The sequence below is a fragment of the Physeter macrocephalus genome, chromosome 10 (assembly GCF_002837175.3).
Source record: "Physeter macrocephalus isolate SW-GA chromosome 10, ASM283717v5, whole genome shotgun sequence".
Taxonomy (NCBI): Eukaryota; Metazoa; Chordata; class Mammalia; order Artiodactyla; family Physeteridae; genus Physeter; species Physeter macrocephalus.
The window spans coordinates 7,243,844-7,271,636 of NC_041223.1; the positions used below are offsets into that span (position 1 = coordinate 7,243,844).

The 27,793-nt window shown below is 47.7% G+C and overlaps 2 protein-coding genes across 7 annotated transcripts in view; one reads left to right on the plus strand and one right to left on the minus strand.

The window, feature by feature from the left end:
- The first annotated feature begins 14 nt into the window (after positions 1-14).
- AGPAT4 (1-acylglycerol-3-phosphate O-acyltransferase 4) lies at positions 15-14,191 on the plus strand. 2 transcript variants are annotated; one of them, XR_008618320.1, is made up of 3 exons: positions 15-2,476; positions 4,384-4,564; positions 14,107-14,191. XR_008618320.1 is itself a non-coding variant. In XM_028494781.2 (2 exons), the coding sequence occupies exons 1-2, from the start codon at positions 2,056-2,058 to the stop codon at positions 4,476-4,478; spliced, it is 516 nt and encodes a 171-aa protein (XP_028350582.1). In that variant the 5' UTR covers positions 15-2,055; the 3' UTR covers positions 4,479-5,399. The 2 variants fall into 2 exon arrangements, 1 of the variants encoding a protein (XP_028350582.1); XM_028494781.2 differs by lacking the exon at positions 14,107-14,191 and having other exon boundaries at positions 4,384-5,399.
- An 85-nt stretch (positions 14,192-14,276) lies between these two features.
- MAP3K4 (mitogen-activated protein kinase kinase kinase 4) overlaps positions 14,277-27,793 on the minus strand; it is a 110,628-nt gene continuing 97,111 nt past the window's right edge. For 4 of the 5 annotated variants that reach the window (XM_028494779.2, XM_024122449.3, XM_028494778.2 and 1 more), the window contains 8 exons: positions 25,228-25,419; positions 23,690-23,760; positions 22,798-22,914; positions 21,752-21,911; positions 19,731-19,853; positions 18,977-19,083; positions 17,112-17,291; positions 14,277-14,816 (listed from right to left, as the gene is read on the minus strand). In XM_028494779.2, coding sequence (XP_028350580.1) covers positions 14,796-14,816; positions 17,112-17,291; positions 18,977-19,083; positions 19,731-19,853; positions 21,752-21,911; positions 22,798-22,914; positions 23,690-23,760; positions 25,228-25,419 — 971 coding nt within the window. In that variant the 3' untranslated portion in view covers positions 14,277-14,795. Of the gene's footprint in view, positions 14,817-17,111; positions 17,292-18,976; positions 19,084-19,730; positions 19,854-21,751; positions 21,912-22,615; positions 22,707-22,797; positions 22,915-23,689; positions 23,761-25,227; positions 25,420-27,793 lie in introns of those variants that run through there. The other variant, XM_028494780.2, reaches the window with a different exon arrangement.

Sequence of the window (27,793 nt, forward strand, 5' to 3'; positions counted from 1 at the left end):
TCTCAAGCTGGTGGTGGGTTTTCCGCTTACACTGAGGGAAAAGTGTAACACTTACACGCCTTGGAAGAGTGACGGGCTTGGCCCCAAGGCACGGTCCTCTTCACGCAACACACTCCCAGGCCTGAGCCCTGGCTGATGCCTGGGAGGGCTGTTCCCAGGAGGCTCGCCCTGCCTGGATTTGTAGATACAAAGAGGCGCCAGCTCTTTCTCTCTGTCCCCCCTTTCTTTCTCCTCTCCTTTTCTTCCCTTTCTACCCAGGGTCATAAGAGAAATTTTATTTTGCTGAGCTGAACGCTGGGAAAGCCCAGTCGGTCCGGCTGTATGTGGGTCGCTTGGCCTCTGTGCCCTCCTGTCCAGTGCGTTGGTGGCAGCTGCACACAGTGTGGACTCAGGGCACTTGTCCTCTGCCAACAGGTTCTCCTGCTCCTGTAGACTTTTGGGGTGATGTTTCCTTCTAGGAAATACAGTTCCCAGTTCCAATGTATTAACATGCCACAGGATGATAACACGTGGAGGCCAAAAAATGGAGGCATCATTAACGAAGTCCCCTCCCTGCCCGGTGGACTTTATTACAAAAGAAATAACAACACAGCCCACAGAGGCCATAAACATTCTGCTGCTGGAGCTGACGTCTGGCCCTGAGCCAGGCGTCTGTGTCCCACCCGGCAAAGTCACCAAGTCACATGGATGGAGCCCGCGAGGCTGGCAAGAGTCACAGTGGCCACCACGTCACTGGGCAGCAGTGGGGGTCTTGGGTGACGTTTAGTTTTCTGATCAAACCAGAGAAAAAGAAAACTCTGGAGGGAATACAAAGTTCAGAAACCTGCTGACTCCTAGAAAAGGGAGTACTTTTTCCTCTTGTTAGAGGTTACGGATAAAAAATCTTGGCTTAGCAAATGTCTCACTGGAAACGAGACAGAAGAAGCATCCTCAGTTCCCCATTGTAACATCATTACAATAGAAAAGCACTATCAAGGCTATTAAGGAAAAGAATTCAAAGAAACTTGCCCATTTTTAAAGTGGGTGAATTTTATGGTATGTAAATGACACCCCAGTAAAGGTGGTGTTTTTTTTTTAAGGCACAAAAGTATCACCTCCTGTTTTAGTACAGTCAGGCTTCTGGAACAAAGTGCCACCCACAGGCATGGTGGCTTATAAACCACAGAAACTTAACTCCTGACATTTCTGGAGGTTGGATGATCAGGAGTCAGAGACGAGGGTGCCAGCAGGCTCAGTCAGATTCTGGTCCCAGCCCGCCATGTTGCTGTGTCCTCATGGTGGGAGGTCTGAGAGAGCTCTCTGGGGTCCCTTTTATAAGGGCACTAATCCCATTCTTTCTTGGGGGCTCCACCCTCATGACCTAATCACCCCCCAAAGGCACCTCCTCCTAATACCACCATCTTCGGGGGTTAAGATTTCAGTGTAGGAATTCAGGGAGGCAGGTGCAAATATGCAGTCCACCGCACCCCAGTTACCTAGTTACCAGGCTCCTTGATGGCCCCGCTGGGATGAGAAAAATCACCCAAGTTCTGGCCAGGAGGCGGAATGGGAGGCCTTGGCAGGTTAGGTGCCATCTCTCTGGGCATCCACACGTCACTGTCACTTCCTGGGAAGTCCTCCGTTTGGCCGACTGGCTGTGTCTCCCTCACCTCTTGAGGCTGGGAGCACCCCGCACATGGTACCTTGTCCTACGATTGCTTGATCGTGTGATTTCCCTGAGACCCGCCAGGCTGGAGGGGCAGCCGGGAAGGGGCCGCAGGGCAGAGCCCCTGAAGTGCCCAGGAAGGGCCAGGGGCTCTCCTTCCAAAGCGGCCCTCTGAGGACTCATTTTAATCATGACCTTGAGTAGTCAGAAAATCGTATCATTTAGTACATCCTGATTGGGAAAGAAGACAAGTAAGACAAGTACTTTAGACATCTCTATCTCAAGTTGTTAAAGGGAACATTAAGCACTTAAGGTATAAGGTTTGGGTGTATGGACGCTTGTTTTCCAGAAAACTCAACTCCCTGGAGAACTGGGCCACGACGGGGTGAGCCAGCCAAGCAGGGCCGCAGATGCTCTTTGCTCGGCGAGCGCGCTGTCGGCCCTGGGAGGATGTTAGGGTATTTGAGTCGAGCTGGGAGACACCCCTCCCCCCTTGGCCGTTTACTGGGTTCAGGAGGTTCCGGCCCAGCGGGCCGCCCGGCCTCATCGCGGGGAGGGCCGAGGCGCCGGGAAGGGGTGGGGGGCGCGGGGGCGGGCGGGCGGCAGGAGGTCAGGTGGCCCTCTGCCCACAGGACGCCCTCCAGGAGGAGTACTCCCGCACGGGCACCTTCCCCGGGACGCCCATGGTGCCCCCGCGGCGGCCCTGGACGCTCATCAACTGGCTGTTCTGGGCCTCGCTGCTGCTCTACCCGTTCTTCCGCTTCCTCGTCAACATGGTCAGCAGCGGCTCCTCCCTGACGTTGGCCAGCTTCGTCCTCGTCTTCTTCGTGGGTGAGTACGGGGCCGGCGGGGCCTGGGCAGGGGGGCAGCATCTGCGGGAGGGGCAGGGAGGAGGGGGGGCACCGCGCTGTGAGGACAAGGCCCGGCTGCAGAAGCTCGAGCCGGGCCCAGAAACCCCGGGCTGGAGGGCTTCCGCCCGCGCGCCCCCTCCCCGTGCGCATGCGCCCCTTGCGCCTGCACGCCCCGCCAGGGGCCAGGGGCCAGGGGCCAGGGGCCAGGGACGAGCTCCGTCCTCCCCGGGCTCTGCTCATCAGCAAGAAAACTATTTCCTGGGTCCTAGCAGGAACCCACGAAGGCTCTTTGCTATTCAAAGTGGGTCCAGGCCTCTTTGGGGAAGTAAGTAAGTGTGGGTGCGTCTCCTCGGTTGCCACCTGCACTGAGTGGAGATGTTGGGTAACTCGGTCTTTTCCCTCATCCCTACGGGGTTTCTTGACCCGTACGTATGTGGTTTCAAACGACTGACGTTTCTCCATAGCCCCAGGCTTCCCTGGGCACTGCCACTTGTTTTTGAAGTGGGGCAGCCAGTTACCACTGTACACGGCCAGTGTGCAGCTTGGCTGGCCGGGTGTCCAGGGGAGCTGTGGTTGCCAGGCCCCCAGTGGGATGGGGATGGAGGGTTGGACCCAGCCTTTCTGCATGCAGTAGCAGGAAGGCGAAGACGCAGACCACGCCCTCTGGAGGAAGCTGGGGCTCCTTGCAGATGACGGCTGGGGAGGGCTGCCCGGGTGTGTGGTGAGCAGAGGCCCAGCACTCTCCCTGGGAGACATGGGGCGTCTCCAGCTTTGGAGGAAGTGACTGCTGTCTCCCCAAGACCTCATCACCCGTGAGCCCGAGGCTTGCTACGCTTTGCCCGGAATTACTGTGTCTTGGGCCTCTCACGAAGCCTTTCTGCACTGGAGTCCGAGGTTCCCTCTCCACAATGTCATCAACTCCACTGCATAGAAGTTCTAATGCTGGGACAGGGGCTCATGTCCCAGCCTGTTTGTTTGGAGTTGGCCTCAGGCTGAAGGCAGCCCACTGTAACTGACCCATGGGCTCCATCAACCTCATACGCTGGGCGGACTCTCCATCCCAGTCGGCTCCCTGGTCTGACAGTTCACAGTTTCAGCCACTCCCCATCTATCCACTTTTACATGCATGCCGTAAACAGACTGTTGCCAGGCCCCGTGTTCGGTGCTGGGCACACCAAGGTGATTGAGATAGATAGACGTGGCCCCTGCGCCCAAGGAGCTCACCGTGTCTGTCGTCTCCAGAGGGAGCGCTTAAACTGCAGCTTCTGCGCTGTAGACCGCGTTTTCCAGCCTCCTAGTGGTTAAACCGGGCTCTGGTGTACGTCCTACACGTTCTCCGTTTGGGCCAAATCCCGCTGTCGGAGAAAAGGCAGGCAGGGACTTTGCTTGTCTGCTGCTCTAAAACTTGCACCAAAAGCGATGTTGGGACATGCTGGGCGCTAAACGGGAATTTGAGCTGCTGCATTGTCCAGGGCCTGGAATTGTCCTTCATTAATAAGCCTTGCGGAAGGGTGCTTGTAAGTAAGTTACTGCACTGCATTCACCAAAGAATCCTCTTTGCCTTAGGGATCGGCACAGGAAGCAGAGGAATTCTGCAAGCCCCTGGGTACAGTGGGGTATGGCTCGCCACGTTCTGTTCACCTCCAGTGCCGAAGGATTAAAACTTGCCACCAGAACAGCCTCGCTCTGTTTTAATGTCTCCTAGTCCAGTTAGACCCCGGCAGCCATGCTCAGGGTAACCGAGGCAGGGGTTATGAAGTGCACCCAAGTCAGCCAGCTCTCGGCTGATGCTTGAGATTTACAAGGCTCCCTTCTTTGGTTCCCGTCGGGCAAATCACACCGGAGTCCCTGCGGGCGTCTCCTAACCTGCCCTTCCTATTTCTGCAGCTTCCGTGGGGGTCCGATGGATGATTGGTGTCACAGAAATTGACAAGGGCTCCGCCTACGGCAACATGGACAGCAAGCCGAAACACAGCGACTGACCCAGGATGCACCACCATCCAAAGGGGACCTTGGAGGACTGGTGGACGCTGCCATCATCCTTGGAGGGACCCAGTGATGAAGCTGGGTGAGCCCCTGCTGGGGAGGCAGGGGCACGGTCTCAGCGCCAGATGGGGAGGAAGATGTGCTTAAATCCTTTCCCCCCGTGCTTTAGTGGGCTTCGGTTCTCTTTCTTTCCGTGTGAGTCCGTGTGAGCGTGTGTATGTGCGACGAGAAAGAACACGTGTGAGTGAGAATGAGGTGCGGGTGGGTGTGACCATTCAGAGGGTACTTGAGGTGCAGGGGGAGGGCAGACATGGGGAACACTGGGGGAGTTCCCTTCCATCCTTTGGTGCTGCGTTTTCTGTAACCCTGGGTTGCCACAGACAGAGTGAAAGTCACTTTAGGTAAGATGACTAAATTATGCCTCCAAAAAAAATATTAAAGCGTTTGGCTCCTGCGTGGTGTGTTCGCACAGCCCGCCCCTCCTTCCATTCAGCCCCTGCCTTGCGTTCTGGAGTCTGGACCGCGGTGCTCTGGGGGGTGCTCACAAGGAGGAGGGGTCTGGGGGGGAGAGGGCCCGCAGGCCGGGGTGGCTAGAGGAGGTGGGTTTGCAAACGCAGGAGCCTGCGAGTGTCTGCGTGGAGACGGCAGGAGCCAGGAGGCTAGCTGAGCCGTGTCTGCAGGACACGGTGACGACGGGGCCCCTGGGAGGCAGCGCTGGTTCCCCGGTCTCCCTGCAGTGCAGTCTCTGGCCTAAGTCTTGAAGAGGTGCCCAACTTCCTGGAGAACCTCATCTTGAAGCCGAACATTAAAATAAAGCCTGGGCGTTCTGCAGCGATTTGAGAGGTGACTTTACAACCTCTGCTCGTCTCGGTAGCAAACAGAAATTGGTCCCCAAACAAATGCAGGCTCACTTTAACAGAGGACCATGCCGGAGCCCAGGAGCTCCTCTGAGCAGGGTCAGGCTGAGCAGACGCTGTGGTGCGTGGTCTCCCTGGGCTTTTGCTTTCCTTCTGGCAGCCCAGACTGCCACGACGCAGAAGAGCTCTGCTCCTTGGCATCTAGGACGGTCTTTGGAGTAACGGTCCACGTGCAGGATTTCGGCAAACCGCTGCCAGTCAACAGACGCCGGACGCAAAACAAGAACACAGAAAAGCAGTAATATTTCCGGAGAAGAACAATTAGACACCAGACACCGTGTGATCGCAGGCCAAGACGCCACAGCACTGGGTGGGCCTGATGGGTACGTGCGCTGGGCTGGAGAAGCCTTTCTCCCTGGACTGCCCCGTGCCAGCCGGTACTTACCTCCTATTTTGCTGCGACTATGTAAGAAGGGATGAACGGTCCCATATAAAAGTTGGCCAAATACTATTTAAAGGCTTATTCTATTCCGAATCACGTCCCACGTTTGCTCTTAGTCACTGAGTGCTTACCAAGCACAAGTGAAGTTACGAGAGGGTTTAAGAGCAGCTCTCTGCTTACGGGACCATTGATACAAATCAGAAGTGAAAAGAGGAACATCCTGGCGTAGTTGCGGGAAGAGAGTGTCGGTGAGGCTGGGGTGAGGGGCCCCTTGCTGGAGTCCCCGAGGGCAGGGTGGGGCCTTTTCCGCCCTGCCTAAGGCCACGTGCATAAGGCCACACGCCAGTTCCAAACGCTGCCTCCCCTCAAGAGCAGAGCTCTGGGGGCAGCAGCCCGGGATAAGCACCTCAGGTGTGCACCCGTGTTCCCGCGTGTCGGCTCACGCCTGGGCCGTTCTCCCCTGGGGTCTCCCAGCTCCGTGGGAGAAGACAGAGTAGAGCAGTCCGAAGCACTGGCCGTGCTCCGAGCTACAAGGTTCACCCTTACGGAACCCTGCAGCTAAGTGCCTGTAAGGCCTCGTCTGAGCCATTTTACCTGTTTTCCCAACTGTAAAATGGGGGAGATCACACCCACCTCTTGGGTTGTCTCAAGGGTGAAACGAAGCAGTATATGTGATCACATTTCAAGACTCCTAAAGCATTAAATAAGGGGGACAGCTTAGAAAGTTGCCTCCACGCTGCTACTTCTCAAAAACGCTCAGAAATTACCTTGGAGTGTCCTTCTCCTCAGCGTCATCTTCCCGGTTCAACAGCAGTAATCTAAGTTCTAGTAACATATATCCACTCCCTCTGCCTGGAACATAAAAGGGACCCACAGACATTTAACCTGAATTGGCTCTGGGACCAAACACAAAACATAACAAGCAACCAAACAAAGCTGCTCACCAGTGCAGACCTAAGGGTCCAGGTTGGAGGAAGGCAGGCAAAACATTCTCCTTAGGAAACCAGAGAGCGTGGGCTGCCGGGGAGAGATCCTAAGGGCGTTTCAGCTGTTCGGCTCCCTCCATGAAAAAAACGTTTTGTTTGGCGGTACAGGGACACGGTGTTCCTCCCGCGCGTTACCGTAATGGCAGAGACAAGCACCCCTCCCCGAATCCCTTCACCCTGTCCGGGTCTTGCCGATGCCACAATCCCTTCAGCAGAGAACGGTGCTGGTTCCCAGGGCTAAGTTTACTTTTCTAAGAATTAAAAACCTGTGGATGTGAAGCCGGCTGTCTGTCCCCAAGCAATGCGGGATCCTGTGTGACATCTCCATCCCATGGCAGCTTAGGTCAGCCCTGCTCAGAGGCTGCTCTGAAACCCAATGTGGAAGAGAACAATGCAAAGTTTCCCGCAGACTGGAGATCAGTGCAGGGTCCTCCCAGGTGTTAAGGGCCATGTCCGAGGCCTGCGGCTTTGAGGCAGCGAGCTTAATGCACTCCTTCTAGGAACCAAGCCCATAAAGGGACTTTCTTTAGAAAACACCAACCATCTGAGATGAGTTTAAGGAAGGTGGACTGATTCTGTGACTGACGTGGAGGAGAAGCGGATGCACGTTCTGAGCTAGTCGGCCACCTGGTTTACCTTTTGTAGAGAGACCACAGTTTGCCTTTTTCCTACGATCACACAGTCGTACTGGAATAGCTCCTGACTGCTGTATTCTCTAAAGAAACCCTTGTTAAAAAAAAAAAACAAAAAACGGCTTCCCTGGTGGCGCAGTGGTTGAGAGTCCGCCTGCCGATGCGGGGGACGCGGGTTCGTGCCCCGGTCCGGGAAGATCCCGCGTGCCGCGGAGCGGCTGGGCCCGTGAGCCGTGGCCGCTGAGCCTGCGCGTCCGGAGCCTGTGCTCCGCAACGGGAGAGGCCACGACAGTGAGAGGCCCGCGTCCCGCAAAAAAAAAAAAAAAACAAAAACAGTAGCTACTGATGAATGTGTTTTTCTAATCTATGCTAAGTGGGTCTGAAAGACAGTGATTTAGATGTAATATCCAGTAACTGTGCAGCCAAAATGTAGAAATAGCTGATGTGACAGACACAGACCAGACCCCGCTGGTTTCCGGTTTCTCTCCTGGTGAAGTGGAACAGTGGCCTGGCTGGTCCCCAAGGCAAACAGATTAGGCTTTCAGAGGCTTTAAGAACTTACTCGTAAACGTGGACAGAAGCGAGAAGGCATCCGTGGAGGGACCTGTTCAAAACAAGAGGTTTCACCCAGCACTGTCTAAAGCGCTAGCCAGACTTTGCTCAGGGTTGCCGGGTCAGCGCGGGAAGAACAAACCCTCTGGCGACCGCCGTTCTGCCGGGTGACACAGGGGGGCTGCCAGGGCCGCACTTTCCTGCCACGGAAGCAGCATGGGCCACGACTGCGCCTGCAGCTGGCCGTGTACCGCCCCTCCTGCCCCAGAGCTTCTCGGAAGGGCACCCAGCAGTGTGACCCTCCTGTTTACTCTGTGACACGTCACTCAGGTTGTCCTGTTCAGTGTCACCTCCTTCAGCAACCGTGTTTCCAACGCCTTAACCGTGCAGTTCCAGCGCGCTGTTTACAGAGCACACAATAAAGAAGCTGGAACGCGTGTGTTCACTGACGCGCTGGCCCTGCCTTCCCTCTACGGCGGGTGGGACGGGGCTGAGCTGCCGGGAGCTGCACATCGGGCAGCCGGTCTTTCTCCAAACCAACAAGCAAGCAGTCTTCCCAGGGCCAGTCCCTCTGCTTTCCGAAACGACCCCGACCCCCTACAGAAGGCTGAGGGGCTCGGCTCTCACCGGGCCACCCGAGCCTCAGCGCCAGGCCTGGCAACTACGAACGAGCGGGCGCCCCGAGCTCTCCGAGGCTGCATCTCACACTCCTGCATCCCTGGCATGGGTTTTGAGTATTTCCAGAGCTTCCAATAAATGTAAATGAAAACCAAGCACTTCGGACGCCCCGAGGCTTCCTGTCCCGCTACACCGGCATCCAAAGCACCGGGCGGACACCTGACAGGAGGCGACGAAGCACATAGTCCTGTTTCTCTTGATCTGTGACATCTGAGACCATTCACGGCATTTGCCACCAACTGGTATCTGTTTATGGCATTCAGCCGTTGGAAATTACCATTATGTTGGTCAGAAAGAGCAGAATATCAGAACTTCGCCTCAGTAGCTAGTGTATGTCTCCTCAGAGCGTCACCTCCGCGGGGGCAGGGGGGGCTCCTGGGCCCCTCACACAGGGTCACAGCGAGCAGCCATGAAGCGACACTGATTTAGAGGCTTTAATAATCGAATTTCAGTCGTCTTCTTTTGACTCCCTTTCCTAAAGTAAAAATAAAAATCTTTCTCAAGCACAATTAGGCCAAAGTAAAACTGGTCAGCACCCTGAACTTCAGTTATCAGTGAAAACAGCATAGCGTTTCTCCAGTGAAGGATAAGCAGTTCCAAAGCAGGCCCTCAGCCCCTGCAGCCTTGTCCTACCTGAATATTAAGGTTATGAATTGATTAAAAAAACAACAGTAAGACCTTACTTAGATCTTCTCCGTAATCTAGAAAATATCTCCTGGGGCTGTATTGGTGAAGCTTTTCACTGAGCGAGACTCATACAATTTTTACCTTTAATATATTTTTTTATACAGTCTTGTTTCACATGCTGGAGTGACTAAAGAGTTTTGAAATTTCTGGCGTCTGTGTTCTTTTGAATTTTAAGGAGGTAAGCAGTATGAACAAAAAGGGTTGCTGAATAAGTAATTTCCTTTGGAAGGTGGGTAGAAAACCACTAAGGTGGACGTGTGTTAGGAAGAAGTCACTCTCAAACAGGAATGATTTAAATGGATAAGAAAAAAATCCCCTGATATATGAAAAGAGCCGTGCCTCTAGAATGTATAACAGTTGACTCAAGAAGAAAAAAAGTGACGTGATGAAATGGCAGGCTGCCGGAGCACGTGACTAGAGGACCCCTCCCAGAGTAGTAGAAGATTGGCGACCCTTCTGATGTTACATCAGGATGAGGCTGGGAATTTAAGAGGCTGTTGGGCTACAGGGAGGGTGAAACATTCCAAGCAGCACAGAAGTTTCTATCACGCCATTAAATGAGTGATTTGCAAGGCAGTGACTTTAGACACTGCAACTAATAAGGGAGTTACCTGCTTCAACACGCTGGTAGGAACAAGCTCATTGATTTTGGAAAAATATGCGATCCTCCACTTACTAGGGGAAAAAGGCATGCTTCAAGGGACAGAGCTGCCCTTGTGTAAGCAGACATGCGCTGTTGAGCAGCCAGCTCAGACTCCTCTTGGAGCTGCCTTCAGCACCTTTGTATATGCCCACAGGAGCCAGCCTTGTTAGCTCACAGCCACCCGACCTCAGTTTTGACCTGATGAGTGAATAATTCACCTTTTCATAGCAGTATATAGACATATGAATAAGGTAGCATTACACATGGCCTTTGAAAGCTAATACTCTTTTGTATAAGTTCTACTGGCCTAGGAAAATGATGTTTCTTAATTTTGCTTAGTGATCTAGAGCAGCATTAAGCAAACTAAGACCCACTTGCTGCTTGTTTTGTAAATAAAGTTTTATTGGAACACAGCCACATCTAGTCATGTACGTGTTGCTATGGCTGCTTTTACGCTACATCAGCAGGGCTGAGTAGTTGCAACCAAGATCCTATAGCCTGCAAAGCCAAGAATATTCAGCCTCTGGCCCTTTACAGAAAAGGTTTGCTGACCTCACTCTAGAGAATATAATGTCAGTAGTTGAGATTGCTATTTTAGAAGAAAAAAGAAAATCTACCCCCTGCTTACATATTACATTTTTTTAACTTACTGAGAAACTATCCTTACCATATGTTCAAGATATATGCTCTATTTGTAAACTATATATATAAAAGGAAATGGTCTTGTGGATTATTTTTACAATAATTTTTACCTTCACCATCTTCTATCTTAAGAAACAAAACAAAACGAAACAAAAGGCAAATTAAACCCAAAGCATGCAGAAAGAAGGAATAATAAAGATTAGTGTGAGGGAAAAAAATGAAATGGAACCCAGAAAAACAATAAACAATATTAATGAAACAAGAATTGATTCTTTGAAAAGATCTGAGTAAGAAAACACAAATGCTAAAATCAGGAATAAAAAAGTAGACATCACTACCAGCCTTACAGAACTTAAAAGTATTACTGAATTATTAATTAATTCCCACAGATAAACCCAGGCACAGTTGGTTTCACTAGTGAATTCTACCAAACATTTAAAGAAGTATGGTAAATCATACCAGTTCTTCACAAGCTCTAAGAGGAGGAAAACTTCCCGACTCATTGTACGAGGCCAGCATTATCCTGATACCAAAGCCAGATAATCACAAGAAATGAAAACTACACAGCAATATCCCTCATGTAATACAGGGGCAAAAGTCCTCAACAAAACATTACAAATTGCAATAGCAGTACACAGACGGGATTATAAAGAATGATCAACTAGGATGTATCCCAGGAATGCAAGGTTGGTTTAATATCCAAAAATCAACTGATGTAGTACACCATATTAATAAAGCACAAAAATCATCTGATCATCTCAATAGATGCAGAAAGAACATTTGACAAAATCAAACATCTAGTCATGATAAAAACTCTCAGTAAACCAGGAAAAGAAGGAAACATCTTCAACCTGATAAAGGGCATTTACCAAAACCCCACAACTAACACCATAAATTAAAAGAATGAATGTTGCCACCTAAGGTCAAAATCATGACAAGAATGTTATTCTCACCAGTGCTGTTCAACATTGTACTGGACGGAGGATCTAGCCAGTGCAATTAGTCAAGAAAAAATATATAAGGCATCCAGATTATAAAGGAAGAAGAAACACCGTCTTTATTCTTGGATGACATGATTTTATGTGTAGAGAATTCTATGGAGTCTACAAAACAACTACTAGAGCTATTAAGCAAGTTCAGCAAGGCCATGGGATAAAAGACCAATATACAAAAATCAACGGTACTGATATACTAGCAATGAACAATCTGAAAAGAAATTCAGAAAATACTTTCATTCACAATAGCATGAAAAGAATAAAATACTTAGAAACAGACTTAAAAAGTTCAAGAATTGTACGCTGAATTACAAAGCACTGCTGAGAGAAATTAAAGATCCAAATAAATGGAGAGCTATCCTGTTCATGAATTGGGAAACGTAATATTGTTAAGATAACAATACTCTCCACATTGTTCTATATTTTCAGTGCGATCTATCAAAATCCCAGCTGATTTTTTTTTTGGTGGGGGTTGGGGGGAGAACAGAAATTGACAAGCTGATCCTAAAGTTCATAGGGAAATACAAATGACCCAGAATAGGCAAAACAATCTTGAAAAAGCAGAACCAAGTTGAAGAACTCACACTTCCCAACTTCAAAACTTACTATAAAGCTACGTTAGTCAAGGCAGTGTGGTTCTACATAAGACAGCTATATAGATCAATGGAACAGAATTGAGAGGTCAGAAATAAACCCCTAGATTTATAGTCAACTGATTTCAACAAGGATGCCAAAACAATTCAATGGAGAAAGAACAGTCTTTTCCACAAATGAATGCTGGGTCTAATAAATATCGACATGCAAAAGTATGAACCTGGACCCTTATCTGATGTGATACACAAACATTAACTAAAAATAGATGATAGACCTAAATATAAGAGCTAAAACTATAAAACTCTTAGAAGAAAACATAGGTGTAAATCTTCATGATCTTGAGTCAAGTCATGATTTCTTAGATAGGATATCAAGAGCACATGCAATAAAGAACAAGTTGATAAACCAGACTTCAAAATTTAAAACTTCTGTACTTCAGAAGAAACCATTAAAAATGTGAAAAGACAAGCCACAGACTGGGGGAAAAAACAAACATTTGCAAATCAAATATCTAGTAAAGGACTTGTATCCAGAATATATAAAAATCTCTCACAACTCAATAAGAAGACAAATAACCCAAAATAAAAATGGGCGAAAGATTCACATAGACACTTCACCAAAGAAGATATATGAATGGCCAACAAGCACAAGAAATGCTCACCATGGTCAGAGAAATGCAGATCAAAACCACAATGAGATAACACTTGACATCTACTAGAATGGCTATTACAAAAAGAAAGACAATATCAAGTGTTGGCAAAGGTATGGAGAAGCTAGAACTCTCTTGCGTTGCTGGTTGGGAATTAAGACAGTGCAGCCACTTTGGAAGCGGTTTGACAGTTTGTTAAAAAATTGAACATGGATTTACCCTATGAGCCAGCAGTTCCACTCTCAAGAGAAAGGAAAATATAGGTCCACACAAAGACTTGTATGCACGTGTTCAGAGCAGCATCATTCATAATAACCAAAAAGTGGAAGTAGTAAATGAATAAATAAATCACGTGGCATATCCATACAGTGGAATAACATTCAGCAATAAAAAGGAATGAAGTATTAACACAATGCTGTAACATGCATAAACCTTAGAATTATCATACTGAGTGAAAGAAGCCAGACACGAAAGACCATTACATTAAATGTCCAGAACAGGCAAATCTATAGAGACAGCAAGGGGCTTAGTGGCTGCCTAAGGCTGGGGGTAGGAGTGAGGAGTGACTGCAAATGGACATGAGCTTTCTTTTTGGGGGTAATGGAATTGTTCTAAGGTGGATTATGATGATGGCTGTACACTATATGACTATCCTAAAAATCACTGAACTGTATACTTTAAATATTACATATTGGTAAATTATACCTCAAAAAGCTATTTTAAAAAACTGAAAAACAAAATTCTACTGAAAAAAAAATTCTAAGTGTCTGTACAAATCCTTCCGTGATGCCAGCTTTCTCAAGGACATTAATTTCTATGCGAGGGGATCTACTACCCTGGAGGGAAGGCGAACATACAGAACCTGCTTGAGCAATTACTTGTCCAGAGTCAGCTGCTATGTGTAAGGAATGAGTCAGATATCTTCTAAAAAGATTTCAGGAAGCTTTAAGGTCAATCTTTAAAAAAATTTAATAGCAGAAAGAAAGAAAAGAACACCATCAATGACATATAATTTGGGCTATTTTAGAAAGGTAACTGCTGAAATATTTACATTCTGAAAAAGATGCTTTCTTGTCAAGAAGAGTATTCAGCAGTATTTACATTGACCCAGTACCTATACATCTTGATATGAAAATAAACTGAGCCCCCAACATGTGATAACAAGGCTTAAACTTTTATCTGTTATAAACTTGCAGTTAATATACAAAGATTTAAAAGGGCCTCTTACATCCTTAGTGTCGTTTCATTTATCTCTTTCCCTTTGCAGCGAGGAGATTCTAGACCCTGAAGGAACTCCTAACCCAGCGCCCACCTTCAGCAGCACACTTGATTGTACCCCTTCTGCTGAGGAACACATGAGTGACAAGGACAGACCTCTGTATCAGATAATGTGCTGGCTCTGCAGCTGATAACCATTAAAAGACAATATAACTGAGCTTTCCTAAAATAAACCATTTATTGAAAAAAGAACCTTTTTCTTAAATTTCATTAATCAGCCTTTTGCATAACAAACCTGTGGCTTGCCAACAACAACAAAAGGTAAGGTTTCACAGTCAGTGCACTCGACAAACAAGAGATTAACAAGGCCCAGGACGCCTGATAACACTACAACTGCTTTTGAACCTAGAAAGGTCAAAAATACTACACTGATGTCACGGTTCTCAGTCACCCGAGAAACGGAGGTGACGGAGGCGATGGTCCGTGTACAGTAGTAATGGCACTTAACATGCAGCTTCTTTACCTCGTGGACACCATCACTCAGGAGGGCCCCGTGCCACATCGAACAAACAGGAGCAGCAGGAGAAGTGACGCTTGTCACCTGTGCAGTCTTCAGTCTTGGAAGGTTAAGAAGGCTTATACTGCTTCTCAGCACAGTCTTTGTGTAAATATTACATACAGTAGTGATTAAGAGAATATTCCGAGTACACATACTACTAGGCCACAGACTGATCAGCTTCATTCTTCATCTGTGCAAACCTGGGAGGAAGGCAGGAGAGAGCTGAACCCTATTCACGCCACACGTAAGGTTTATAGGTAAGTCATAATCAACGCATCTTGATGCTCCCAGCTCTGTGCCTGGCACAGAGCAAAGGCGTAATCAATGCAATGAAATGTCAGTGCTAAGTTACTGCTCTATGAATTGACTATTGAAAGCATTTTTAAGAACATATTCCCTGGTGGCGCAGTGGTTGAGAATCTGCCTGCCGATGCAGGGGACACGGGTTTAAGACCTGGTCTGGGAAGATCCCACATGCCGCGGAGCAGCTAGGCCCGTGAGCCACAGCTACTGAGCCTGCGCGTCCGGAGCCTGTGCTCCGCAACACGAGAGGCCGCGACAGTGAGAGGCCCGCGCACCGCGATGAAGAGTGGCCCCCGCTCTCCGCAACTGGAGAAAGGCCTCGCACAGCAACGAAGACCCAACACAGCCAAAAATAAATAAATAAATAAATATTTTTTTTTTAAAGGGGCTTAATACATTAAAAAAAAACATATTTGTACAATTATCAAGTCAATAAAAATTGCTTATATACTTTATAAAGAATAAATACGTTTTTATTTAATTACAAAAATAAATATTTTTTTTTAAAAGGGGCTTAATACATTAAAAAAAAACATATTTGTACAATTATCAAGTCAATAAAAATTGCTTATATACTTTATAAAGAATAAATACGTTTTTATTTAATTACAAATCCCTAATATCTATGCAGCATATCCAGCTATTGATTACTTAATTTCACTCACCCAGGAATAATGTGACCCCTCGCTTGCATCTTCCTTTCCTGTATCAGGAGCTCCTCTGCAGGACCCTGTAAATGTTTTCTCCAGGTTTCCACTCTCATTCCACGTCTCCTCTAAATGCTCTCCAAGCAGTATTTCTCTCTCTCAAATCCGTATCCTATCCCAGTTCTCTCGAGTGCCAGTCCAAAACATCCAAATGCCTGTCTAAAATCCCCCAGCAGATGTTCCAAATACACCTCGAACTCAATCTACCAAAGAGGAGACCATCATCTCCCGACCCAACCCTCAACCAGCTGCCCTCTTTACCTATCTTGGCGAATGGAATCTCGATAACCTGGTGACACAAGCCAGAGCCTGGGAGCCGTCCTGGACTCCTCCCCATCACGCACCTTTCACGTCCCATCAGTTACTCACTCACGGCCATTCTATCTCCTGTAATGCGGCTGGTGACTCACCCCGGACCTCCCACTCCCAGCCCAGCAGCTGTGCCAGCAGCTTCCCAACTAGTCTCTCACCTCCAGAGTGACGGTTCTAAAACACAATTTAATCACGTCATGCTGACAATAAAACTGAAATCCCTTCATGTGGTCCCTGCTTACCTTCCCAGCCTTATGTTTTGCCACTTTCCACATCCTGTGCGCCATCAGTACGTACCTATACACAGTTCTTTGGGTGCTTTACCCTCTTAGCAGTGAGCCCTTCCACGTCTCTTCCATTCTGTCCGCCATACTCCTCCCTGCGTCTCCTGACCTGGCTAAACCCTCCCAAACAGCTCAGGCATCTCACTCTAAAGAAAGTTAATAGGAACTTTCTTAACCACTGCGCCACCAGGGAAGAATCCGCCTGCCAGTGCAGGAGACCCGGGTTCGAGCCCCGGTCCGGGAAGATCCCACACGTCGAGGAGCAACTCAGCCCGTGCGCCTAGAGCCCAGGCTCCGCAACAAGAGAAGCCACCGCAATGAGAAGCCCGTGCACCTGAACAAAGAGTAGCCCCTGCTCACCACAACGAAGACCCAACGCAGCCAAAAATAAATAAAATAAATAAAAAGAGTTAAAAAAAAAAAAGAAAAAAAAGAGTAATAGCTGGGATTACCCGACTGGATTAAATTCCTCTTTTCAGTGACCCTACAACATGGCATATATACCATTATCACAGCTCTTAACATAATGCTTAGTCATTACTCCCCTGTCTCTACTCTCCCAGTAGAGATTAGTTGTTACTACCCTGTACTCAAGGAGACTGTGTACTCTAAAAGAGGGAAAATTGTATCTTTCATCCAGTCCCACTTAAAATTCCATTTAACAGTCCCAAGTGCACCTCAAACCATCCAAATGGATCAAGGAGGAGAACCTCGACGAACATTTTCCAAAAGAAAAACCATACAAAATTCCCCAGCATAATACATTTAGTTCCTTCCCATTTCAGATATGGATATTTTATATTTAAGTTTCCAAACTTCCTTAAGTGCCAGATGCGAGCAGAACTCCAATACTTAAACAAGGAGAGGGCTACACAGCAATCTGTCAAACCTTGACGAAGGAATGGTCGAGGAGCTGGCTGGCCGTCCACCTCATCCTGGGCTCACTTTCTAGGCAGTGAGAAAGGAAGTCCTTTCCTTCTGGGCTTAATCTTTCAGGGATTGGTGGCTTATGCCCCATTCCCACTTTGTACATAATCTGAAAGTTGTGTTCATATTCATGCCAAGGTCTCTAAAAACAGAAAAAAAAAAATCGGGTTTCAATACTACATGGCCGTACAGAAATGCAACTGCCCGATCTCTTTTTCGGCATCTCAATGTTGATACATATTGAGGCTGGCAAACGTTTACTTAAAGGGCCAAACAGTAACTATTTCAGGCTTGCAGGCCATATGGTCTCTGTCACACCTATTCAATTCTCCCACTGTAGCGTGAAAGCGGCCTTAGGCTATAATATAATAAAGGAATAGGTATGACCATGTGCCAATAAAACTTTATTTACAAAACCAGGTGGTGAGCATAGTCTGCCTACCCCATTTAGGTGTCCAATTAGTCCAGTATTATCTAGATGCCATCATCATGTAAATAAAAAATGTAACATATAAAATAATATAAAAATGTCAATCAAACAAAATTCAACAGTTATCGTACAGGGATGTTTAATATGCTACCTTGTTGAATAATCGGCATCAAATTATTGACAATTTGCAAAGCTTAGATTATTTTATTATGATTACAGGGAAATGAGATTCATGGGGGAAAGAACTGAGTTTGTATGGCATGCTAATCTGTGTACCATCGTTTAGTTATTGAGATATATGTTCTCCAATGTGAGAACTTGTTCTTTTTCTGATGCATGGCTTGACTGAAATAACAGATATCATGGGCATCTTTTCTACGTTAATGCTAATAGAAATAATATTAGCTAATAGTCACTAAGCACTTATTTTCAGCAACTGCGAGGTATAGCTGTATAATAATTTCCTACTAGTAACACTTAAGAGGTTTCTGACTTTTTTGCTTTGTAAGTAATGGCTACACGCCCCCCACACACACTGTGCCTCTATGTATTTGTGTAATTGTGCATTAGTGGTATCTTCATCAGAAGATCAATTTCCAGATACTATGTCATACACAACAGTTTCAGTGCCCTGCAAATGCTTGTGCTCTACCTATCTGTCCTTCACTCCCTCTCCCAGAGCCCCCGTCAACCACTGATCTTTTACTGCCTTTATTGTTTTGCCTCTTCTGGAATGTCATAGAGTTGGAATCATACAGTACGTGGTGTTTCCAGATTGGCTTGTTTCTTTTTTTGGCCATGCCTCGAGTCTTGCAGGATCTTAGTTCCCCGACCAGGTATCGAACCTGCGCCCTCAGCAGTGAAAGTGCCGAGTCCTAACCACTGGACCACCAGGGAATTCCCCAGATTGGTTTCTTCCACTTGGCAATATGCTTTTAAGGTTTCTCCATGTCGTTTCATGGCCCAATTTCTTTCTGTTGCTGTACAATATTCCATCACGTAGATTACCACAGTTTATCCATTTGAAAGATGTCTTGGTTGCTTCCAAGTTTTGGCAATTATGAATAAAGTTGATTGGGCATTCTCGTGCCAGTCTTTGTGGAGACGTAAGTTTTCAACTTCCTGTTTCTTTCCACAGCTGCTTAATTCTGTGTTTTAATTTGAGAATTACGCTTTTTTTGTTCCTCTGAGGAATTCTCTAAGTCATGTATCTTATAAATATTTGGCTCCTAGTTTGTCACTTGTCTTAACTTACTTACCTTTTGACAGGTCATGTTCTCTATTTTGCAGGAAACGTGTCCACAGTATTCATAATGAGAGTAAAACCACAATTACTGCCCTGTTAACGTAAAGTGCCCTCCTCAAGCCCCCCTGCCCCCGGCGGAGGCTCTGCTCACCTTGCCAGTCACCATCTCTATGACAACACACCCTAGACTCCAGATGTCGGCCGCACGCCCATGGCCTTCTCCTTTTGCACGAGTGATGACTTCTGGAGCCATGTATGCTTTCAAAGTCACAGATACGGTGATAAGAATGGGTTATAAATATAGCACATGTAGTACTAGAGCCAAGCAATACACTAATATCGCCTAATATTCCACATAGAAGAAACAACTAATTTGTTCGGGGATGCGGGGGCGGGGGAGGAACTTTCTCTGAATTACATACTAAAAAACGTCAAAACTTGAAAATAAATATTTCAAATCAATTTCTCGGATGGACATTTTAGGAGCCAAATTATCTTCTAAAAGACAATTCTGAATATGCAAATATTCAGATAAATTGTATTTGCAATGAGAATATGAAATTTAACCTGCAAAGGAGGATGTAAAATTTTATGACGTGTTTCTAAACAATCAAAACAAATAATCACCATTTAAACATGTTGTTTTGACTAGAATAGTTTTAATAAACCCAGCGTGAATGACAAGGTTTTTCTGGGAAGAAAAGCGGCCTTTCTTCCCTCCTTTAAGTCTAAGGGAGAAATGTGACTTCCCAACCTGACAAGCGCTTTCAAGGGTGGCTCCTCCCCCGCCTGGTTAGAAGCCCTCACCTGCTCTCCACGTCTGCTGACCAGGAGGAAAAGGGAAAGCCGGGGTCCCAGCACACTGGAGTGAGCCCCACTGCAAAGACAAATCTAGCCGGACCCACCTGCTGTCCCCAGCGTGCTATTCACTTCACCAGGCATGGTCTGAGCATTGTTTTTAAGCTTTACGGAGCATCCAAAATCTCCCAGCTTGATTAGCCCAGATGAGGTAAGGAAGATGTTGGCACCTAACAAGAAATAAGCAGTCGTGAGCCTCCAAAGCACAACGCGGGCATTTTAAAGTTTACATGGTAACCTAAACTATCAGGAACTTGATTTACAAAAGTTATAAAGTCTTATGAAACTTCACTTGCAAAGTGTAATCATAGAAAGATTTTAAGCCTTATTCACAAATGTTAATACACAGCAAAGAAATTTTAGTATCAGTGCAGATAGCTCTGACCAATAAATTCTGAACTGAAATACGCGCATAAATTCTAACGTTAAAAACCCAGGGAGATACTTAAAGAGAAAGTACACATAAAACGCAAATGCTTGTGGCGGCAGTCCCTGAAAATTAAGAGTTTGTATACGATCAGCAGCGCCTGCAACAGAAAGCAACGTGTAGGCAAGGCCTGGCACACACGCCGCTGGTCTGCAGAGTTGTATCCCAGGCCACCATCAGACTGACTTCAGACCGCCTGGAAAGAATGTTCTGTGACTGTCCCACATCTCCGCAAGCAGTACGCAGGCCCGGCCTGTACTCCAGTTGGAACCCGGGGTTAGCGCTCACCTCCCAGGGCGGCTCTGCCTCCTCCAGAGGCTACCGGCCGCGGCCACTCCGAGCGAGCCGCACAGCTCAGCGCTACGTGCCGACGGCACCTCCTTCCAAAAGCGACGCAGGGCCCCTCCCTTCCGACAGCCAGCCAGACGACGAGCTGCAACCGGTCGGCCCTCTCGGCCTGCGTGCGGCCAAGGCAGGCGGTCTCCCCGGGGAGCACACGGCGCTAACCGCGTGACTCGGAGCCAGCGCGCGGGCCCACACTCTCAGACGCCACGAGCCGTGAAGAATATCCCCAGGGTGCACACGGACGGACTCGACTCAAGGACTCCGAGGGATCCTCTTTACGGCCGTGGCCAACGACATGAAGGTACCACTTCACGAGTATGGAATTTGTGTCAGAACAACTGGAAACGGGCAATGCCATGGCCTGAGCCAGAGCCATTTAAGCAAACGCCCAGAATGATCCCAGACAGCAAAGCAATGCGGTGGACGGGCGGGCAGGCAGCCAGACTGGGGTATGCTGGGGATTCAGGAGGAGGCACCTTAGAGAGCGCGGACAATTCTTCCGCCCAGCAAAGCAGGTGGCGGGTAACCCAGCCCCCTCTGAGGCGAACGCCTGGTCTGAAGTCCGGCCATTCTAGAGTCAACCTGTTTAGGCCTCAGATTATGGGACAGAATGGAATCCTTCGGTCTAGGGCCGTTAGAGACAAAGCTAATCTGTCGCTCTAATTATCCCCAAGACTCCCAAATACAGAGGTCAGGGGCACGGTGTGGTTCAGGTAAACGCAAGAGGGACAGTTCTGGGGCAGAAGCATGGCCACCCACCACACCTGAGAAGGGAACAGCACTTTTAATCAGGCGGCATGACCAAATCGATCTTTAGCAGAACTCTACACTGGAGGAGGGTGGTGTAAATAAACCCTGTCCACGTCTCCCCACGCTCAGCTGCACGTCTTAACTCACACCGGCATTCCTGATTCACCGTCACTTTACCTATTCATGACGTTCACGTATAAATACACGAGGTTCTTGACACAAGGAACAGAAAGCATGCTCTGATCACGAATGTCTCGTAAATACACAGGGCAGGCGAAATCAGCCTATAAAATAGCAAGTTTCATTTTGGGGGTAATAGATTTGGCTAAAAGCAGTGCTGAACAGAACAGCGGACTTACACACTCCTAGACGGAGACATGTGTCCTGCACAGTTTCTTAATGCTGGGTTCTTTACCGAAGACTACTTCAAGTAAAGGTATTTCTTTGTAGAGAAGTGACGTGCGGGCGCGGGAAGGAGCGACATGGGGGCAGCTACCGTGCGCTGGGCACAGCTGGCTCTGGCGGGGAGCTGGGTGCGGGCATTACCTTTAACGTCACGGTGAACTATGCCATGCTCGTGGAGGACGTTGATTGCAACGGTGATCTGCTTAGAATACAGCCTGATGACGTGCTCCTGAAGTCCCAGCCTCGACACCTCCTCTAAGGTACCCTCGTCACAGTACTCCATGAAGATGTACATTTCTTCCTGCGGGAGGAATCAAATGCAGCCTTGTGTTTACGTGGACGCTAAGTGAAGAACCTGGAACGCTTCGCCGGCCACGCCCCAGAGGACTCTTCTTTCTAATGGTATGCTACACTTGCCGTCCTGAATACTGAATTCGTCTGAAAACGGTCACTTCTAACTCCCCTACAGCCGTGTCTCTGCCTGCCTCCTCTGTCTGGAATTATACAGCTAGTTGGGATAAGAACATCTCCAACTCACAGGTGATAAATGTCTATGAGCCTCTGAAATTCAGTCCGCTATATAATCTCAGACAGGGACCAACAGGGCTGTCCCTATAAATATATTATTAAGTACTGAAACACATCCTTTTCAGATATGAATTTATCTGTGAAAAATGTAAAAAATCACCAATATCCAAATTCCCCAGAAGCTCATATTCCACCAAGATGCTCCAAGTTATCCTCTTTCCCTCAAAGTGTTTATCTCTAAACACAAGGGGGAAAATAATCTGAGGTCTTAATTTTCTCTCATTTCACAATGGTTCCTTAAATACATATGAAAGAAAAAACGTTACCGAACAATGTACTCAACAGTGGTTCAGCAAAAAATGGAAGAAAAAAAAGCGACACACAGCTGTGTAAGGGGCATTAGAGAAATCTTCTGGTTGGCAGGATGGGTTTCAGTGCTTTATAATGTCGGGTTAATGACTACAGTCTACAACTTACATTTTAGGAAGAACTCCTCTAGTTTCAGAGAGAAGGCAGAAATGATGTAACTCATGGAGATTTCCTGATAATTAGGCAAAGTTACTGTGCTCTGAAATGAGAAGACCTGTGATGTAGGACAGGACTCCATCTGTGCCCTCACTGACCGCTCTCACCGAACAGTGTGATCAAAGTTGGCTTACCCTGTGCAGCTCCACACCAAAATACCGAACCAGATTGGGGTGCTTGATGCCTTCGAAGATTTTCAGTTCGTCTGCCGTTTCCTTGATAGTTTTGTGGTCATTAGGTTGAAAGCGAATCTGGAAAAGGAAAACTGTTGATTACTGTTGGCAATGTCACAGCTAGAAAGACGCCGACTTTGAACGCCAGGCGGGGACGCTGACGTGCCCGCTGTCCAGCCCCCGGCACCACGGTCCGCGTGCCTGTGACCTCACTGCCAGGCCTCCTTCTCCTTGTTGGATTAAACACGCCTGCTTTAGAATACGTGGTCAGATAACAGCTAATGGGATCATTTTCCTAACTACAGACTGAATGAGCCAAAACATGGAACATCCAGGAAGCAATCGCAGGTGCTTGGGTTCTGGGCAAGATAACAAAAGCAGGTAAGATTCTGCCCTCACGACGTTTACAGCCACGCGGGGACGAGGTCATAAAGCGGCGCGGGTAAGTGCCACACAGGAAGATGGAGAGATGCCGCAGGGGTTGGGGCGGGCCCGCGTGTGCCCGCTGCCCCCCCACAGCCACTCGGGGAGCACGGTCGCGCGGCTCGGGCCTCACCCTCCGCGGCCCTCGCTGCCTCCCGCCGGGGCCTCGCTCAGGAGCTCCCTGCTCCCGCTCTCCTACCTCCAGCAGACAAAAAGCTGTTCATTTCTGAACCTCATCACAAATCCCCCCCACCCCAAGTCCCCTCTTGGTCCCAGCGGTGTAAACGCTAGGAAGCAGACCTCAGGCCTGGACGACTCACTGTGGAAGCACTTAGGCCAGCTCTAACCTCATAAACACAAGTTTCGTTTCCCAATCTCTACCACACAGAGGCCTCAGACAGAAAGGCCCCCAGAGGGCTGGAGCACCCACCTCCTTCATAGCCATCAGTTCACCGGTGTCCACGTTGATACAGGTATAGACCTTCCCATACTGCCCTTCCCCTGTGAACAGGAACAAATGAGCCGCTCTCAGCCACCAAAGCCAGGCCATTGTAACTCATTGAAGCGTACAGTAATCTCTTGCAATTCCAAATCTGTATTCATATATCTATAACCATGCTTCCTATAGTCTCTACTACTGTAAGATCTAAGCTACTTCTGAATGTTCCCATATAACCGTAATAACTGAAGTCTTGGGCGAACTTTTCACTATGTCTTACCTGTAAATGCCCGTGAATAGAGTAGAACTGACCGGCAAATCCCAGAAGAGGCATGAAGGTGAGTACTAAGCCCCCTAGTGCACACCTCTGAGCCCCCATGGCCCTCAAGGAGCTCTGGGCGAGGTGGGCGGGCAAGGCTAGTGGCCAGAAGCCTGACTGTCGTCTCAATGCACCTCACTGCTGTACAGCCAGGCGTGTGGGGTATTTAGTGGGATATTCTACTAACACACCTTTTGGGACATTAAACTAAGGGGATATATGGCTGAATAAGACTGATAACAAGAATTAATACAATTTATAAAGGACTTGATTCTTTTCAGTGTTTTCTTCCCTGATAGCTCTACGAAAACTTCAATGTCCTGAGGCTCCCAGAGTCCTGTATTACAACTTCGTTTGCTTCTTCAGACCTAAATGCTCAACAGATAAACGCATTTATTTATTTTTAAACGAGAGTTGTTTGTTTGTTTGCTTAATTTATGTTTGGCTGCGTTGGGTCTTCGTGGCTGCACGCAGACTTTCTCTAGGTATGGCGAGCTGGGGCTACTCTTCATTGCAGCGCGCGGGCTTCTCTTGCTGCGGAGCACGGGCTTAGGCAAGCAGGCGTCAGGAGTTGCGGCACGCAGGCTCAGCAGTTGTGGCGCATGGGCTTGGTAGCTCCACGGCATGTGGGATCTTCCCAGACCTGGACTCAAAACCGTGTCCCCTGCATTGGCAGGTGAATTCTTAACCACTGCGCCACCAGGGAAGTCCAGATAAATGCATTTAAATGGTGGAAAGCTCTGAAACATAATCAGCTCCTTCTCTCACACAATCTTATTGCTGGTTATTTTAGGAGAAACTGTTTCACTTGGAAATTAATTGATGTTTTAGAAAAGACCGTCCCATCTTAATTTGTATCCAGTCTCGCTTCAATAATGATCTTGTGGGAATAAGATAAAAAGAATACAGACTAGAACAAATGGGTAAAAGCTGAGTAGTTCTCCACTAGCAGCTTCTGGAGTTATCAGGCAAAACCATTCCATTTAATGAACCACTGAAAACTCTCTTTCTAAAGTCTCTCTTGTATTGTTCTTAGAAAACACTTTACAAATGAAACAAAAACCAAACCCCTCTGCGAAAGATACAATGTATATTTGCCACCTCCCTAAGAGAAAAGGACCAACCATGTTAAGATTTAACCCAAAGACGTGTTAACTATTGCTATTTCTAACAGAGACAATCTTTGTGTCATGTTCTTTAGTCTCCTTACCAATTTTGTTTCCTCTTTGCCACTTAAAGGTCACCTTCCTCAAGCCAACGTGCATAACGTTGTCGTAAGACTTAGGGGTATCACAAACTTGACCAATGATATTCTTTCTCCTCATTTCTCGGTATCTCTTTTCTTCAAACAGTCGGACTGACTTCTGAATAGCTTCCATGGGTCCTTGCCTAGAAGCGGTATCTGCAGGGAGAGGGGCAAACTCAGTGTCCCAACCCCTACAGTCAAGTCAATTTCCAGCAGATAATAATAAAAACAGAGCAACAGACGTTAGCCCTCCAGCACAGCATTATCTATTCAGGTACACAGCAGGTGAATTAAAGTCCATCAAAACCTAGCAACTTCAGGGTATACCACCCACTACAGAAACACGCACATAAAACAGAAGCTACTCAGACAGAATCAATGATTTCCTGTAGCAAGAGTGTTGGTTAGACTCTGCAGGAACCACCCGCCTGTCTCCTCTCTCCAATCCGCTCTCAGTGACCAGAATTCTCTTACTAAAACGTAAAATCCGATTGTGCTCTTTTCCCGCATAATTTATTTCACGGTTCATCATGACCTGTTGACCGGAAGTCCGAGGCCATTGCGCATGCAGGCTCCTTCCCGGTTCACTTCTCCTACAACAGGCTCTGGAGCAGCCCAGCTGAAAAGCCTCCGTGGGTCACCCCAGACCGCTTCTCACCCCATCCCCTCGCTCACACTCTCCTGTCTTCTCGCTGTCAGAGCTCTGCAGAAGTACTACACCTCTTCCAGGGAGCGTCTCTGTTGGGAAGGAAATTAAGTTTTCCTTTCTCTAGAGTAAGGGCTCTGGAATCAGAATGCCTGGAATAAAACCCTGGCTTCACCATTTTCTAGGTGTTTGACAATCAGCAAGTTAGTTAACTTCTTTGTACATCAAATTCCTAACCTGTGAAATGAAGGTAATAGTACCTCATTCAGAGATACTGTGAGAATTTAATGAAACCACGCACATAAAGCATTTAGCCCAGTGCCGGAATATTAACATACTTAGTAAATTTTAGCTATTGTTATTATTATTCCTTATTTTCCCATCAAGCTATCTCTATTTCTCCACCATATTTTATCATGATTTACAGTAAGAAATATCTTTTACACATATAGATATCTAAAACTACAGTTTCGTGAAACACTATTACTCTTTCTACATGTGACTAGGATTCCATCCAGTTTTTTTTTAGTGCTGATTTTACAACCCACTAAAGGGTCAAAACCCACAATGTGAAAAGCACTGCTTCTTTTATATACATCTCTACTACCGTATTTCTCATACCGTGCCCTAACTCGCCATCTAAGAACCTGGATTTTCTGTCTAAGAGATCGCTGAGGACTGGGGTGACTGAAAGGTCACTTTGAGAAGAGAAATTCCCAGAGATTTATAACGGTCCAATCACAGTGTCTGACTACCATCATTTCTTAAAAACATGGATCCTTGTTTCCCTACCTCAATACATGACACAGCAAGTCTACTCAGCATTGAATAAGATTGCATAGCTGTGAGGTCATGGACTCCACTGTCAAATATTTCTGGGAAAGGCCTATTTTTTTTTTTTTTAACAGTAAACATTTCTCAAGATTTCCCAGTCTTTAATATGTCAGTGTCAACTGTAACTCTCCCAAGAGTTCCCAAGTTTACTTGACAACAAAGTATTTGTTTTGAGAATTATCACAAAGACCTGGTATCCGTGGGAACTACTGGTTATGTGAGAGCCCCTGGAGAGACCCTCTTCCTTGTCACCAGGCTCTCCGCCGAACTCCCAACCCGCTGCCACACCCAACCTGCCCAGGCCTGTCAAATGTGGCATCACAGCTGTTTCTGCTTCCATGGCTTTTTAAAAATCCCACCTCAGTCCAGTGCCTTACTTTACGCTGTGTCACCGCAACAGCGTCCTAGCCCTCCTCCCTACGCTCCTCCCCAGTTCGGGCCAGCAGGTTAAGCTTCCTCGGTGTCCTCCTTACCCCCACCCTCGCACTCCCTGAACATGAGAGGCTTTCCAGCTCAAGAGGCTTCAGGAGCTGCCCACCGTCTCTGGGTAAGGCCTTCATCACCCAGCCCATCACCAAAGACTGGCCGTGATCAGGTCTCCTCTACCCTTTCAGTTCTACCTCCATTTACATCTATGCCGTCCGGGCCGGGCCGGGCCGGGCCGGGAGGGCGGGTCTATTCTCCAGTCCCTGGGCCTCCGGACGTGTTTCTCATTGGGTACTTTTGCTCCTTTAGGGGCCAGCCCAAGCCTCATCCCTCCCTGGAGTCCCTCCTGACTGCCCCAGGCCGGGGGCGGCTCTTCTGCAGCCCTGTCTCACACTCTCGAAGGGGAGCTGTGGGGCACGAGCGAGCGCGTGCCACTGCCTTCTCTGAAGGCAGAGGGGTGCAGTCTGGCCCCAGCTCTCACTTGCGACGGCCTCGGCCAAATTATCCAGCCCCTCAGAAACTTTCACCGCTTACAGGAGGAGAACAGGTTCTATTCTGCCCGTGACTCAAGACTGTTGTGACGCCGAATATGTGACAGCATTCTGTGCCGGACCACAGATTTTC

What these genes read in the sequence shown, in the direction of transcription:
- AGPAT4 (XM_028494781.2), top strand. Translation starts at nt 2,056, where the DNA reads ATGCTCTTTGCTCGGCGAGCGCGCTGTCGGCCCTGGGAGGATGTTAGG. An exon ending in CGTCCTCGTCTTCTTCGTGG is followed by an intron (nt 2,477 to 4,383) that starts GTGAGTACGGGG and finishes CTATTTCTGCAG; the next exon opens with CTTCCGTGGGGGTCCGATGG.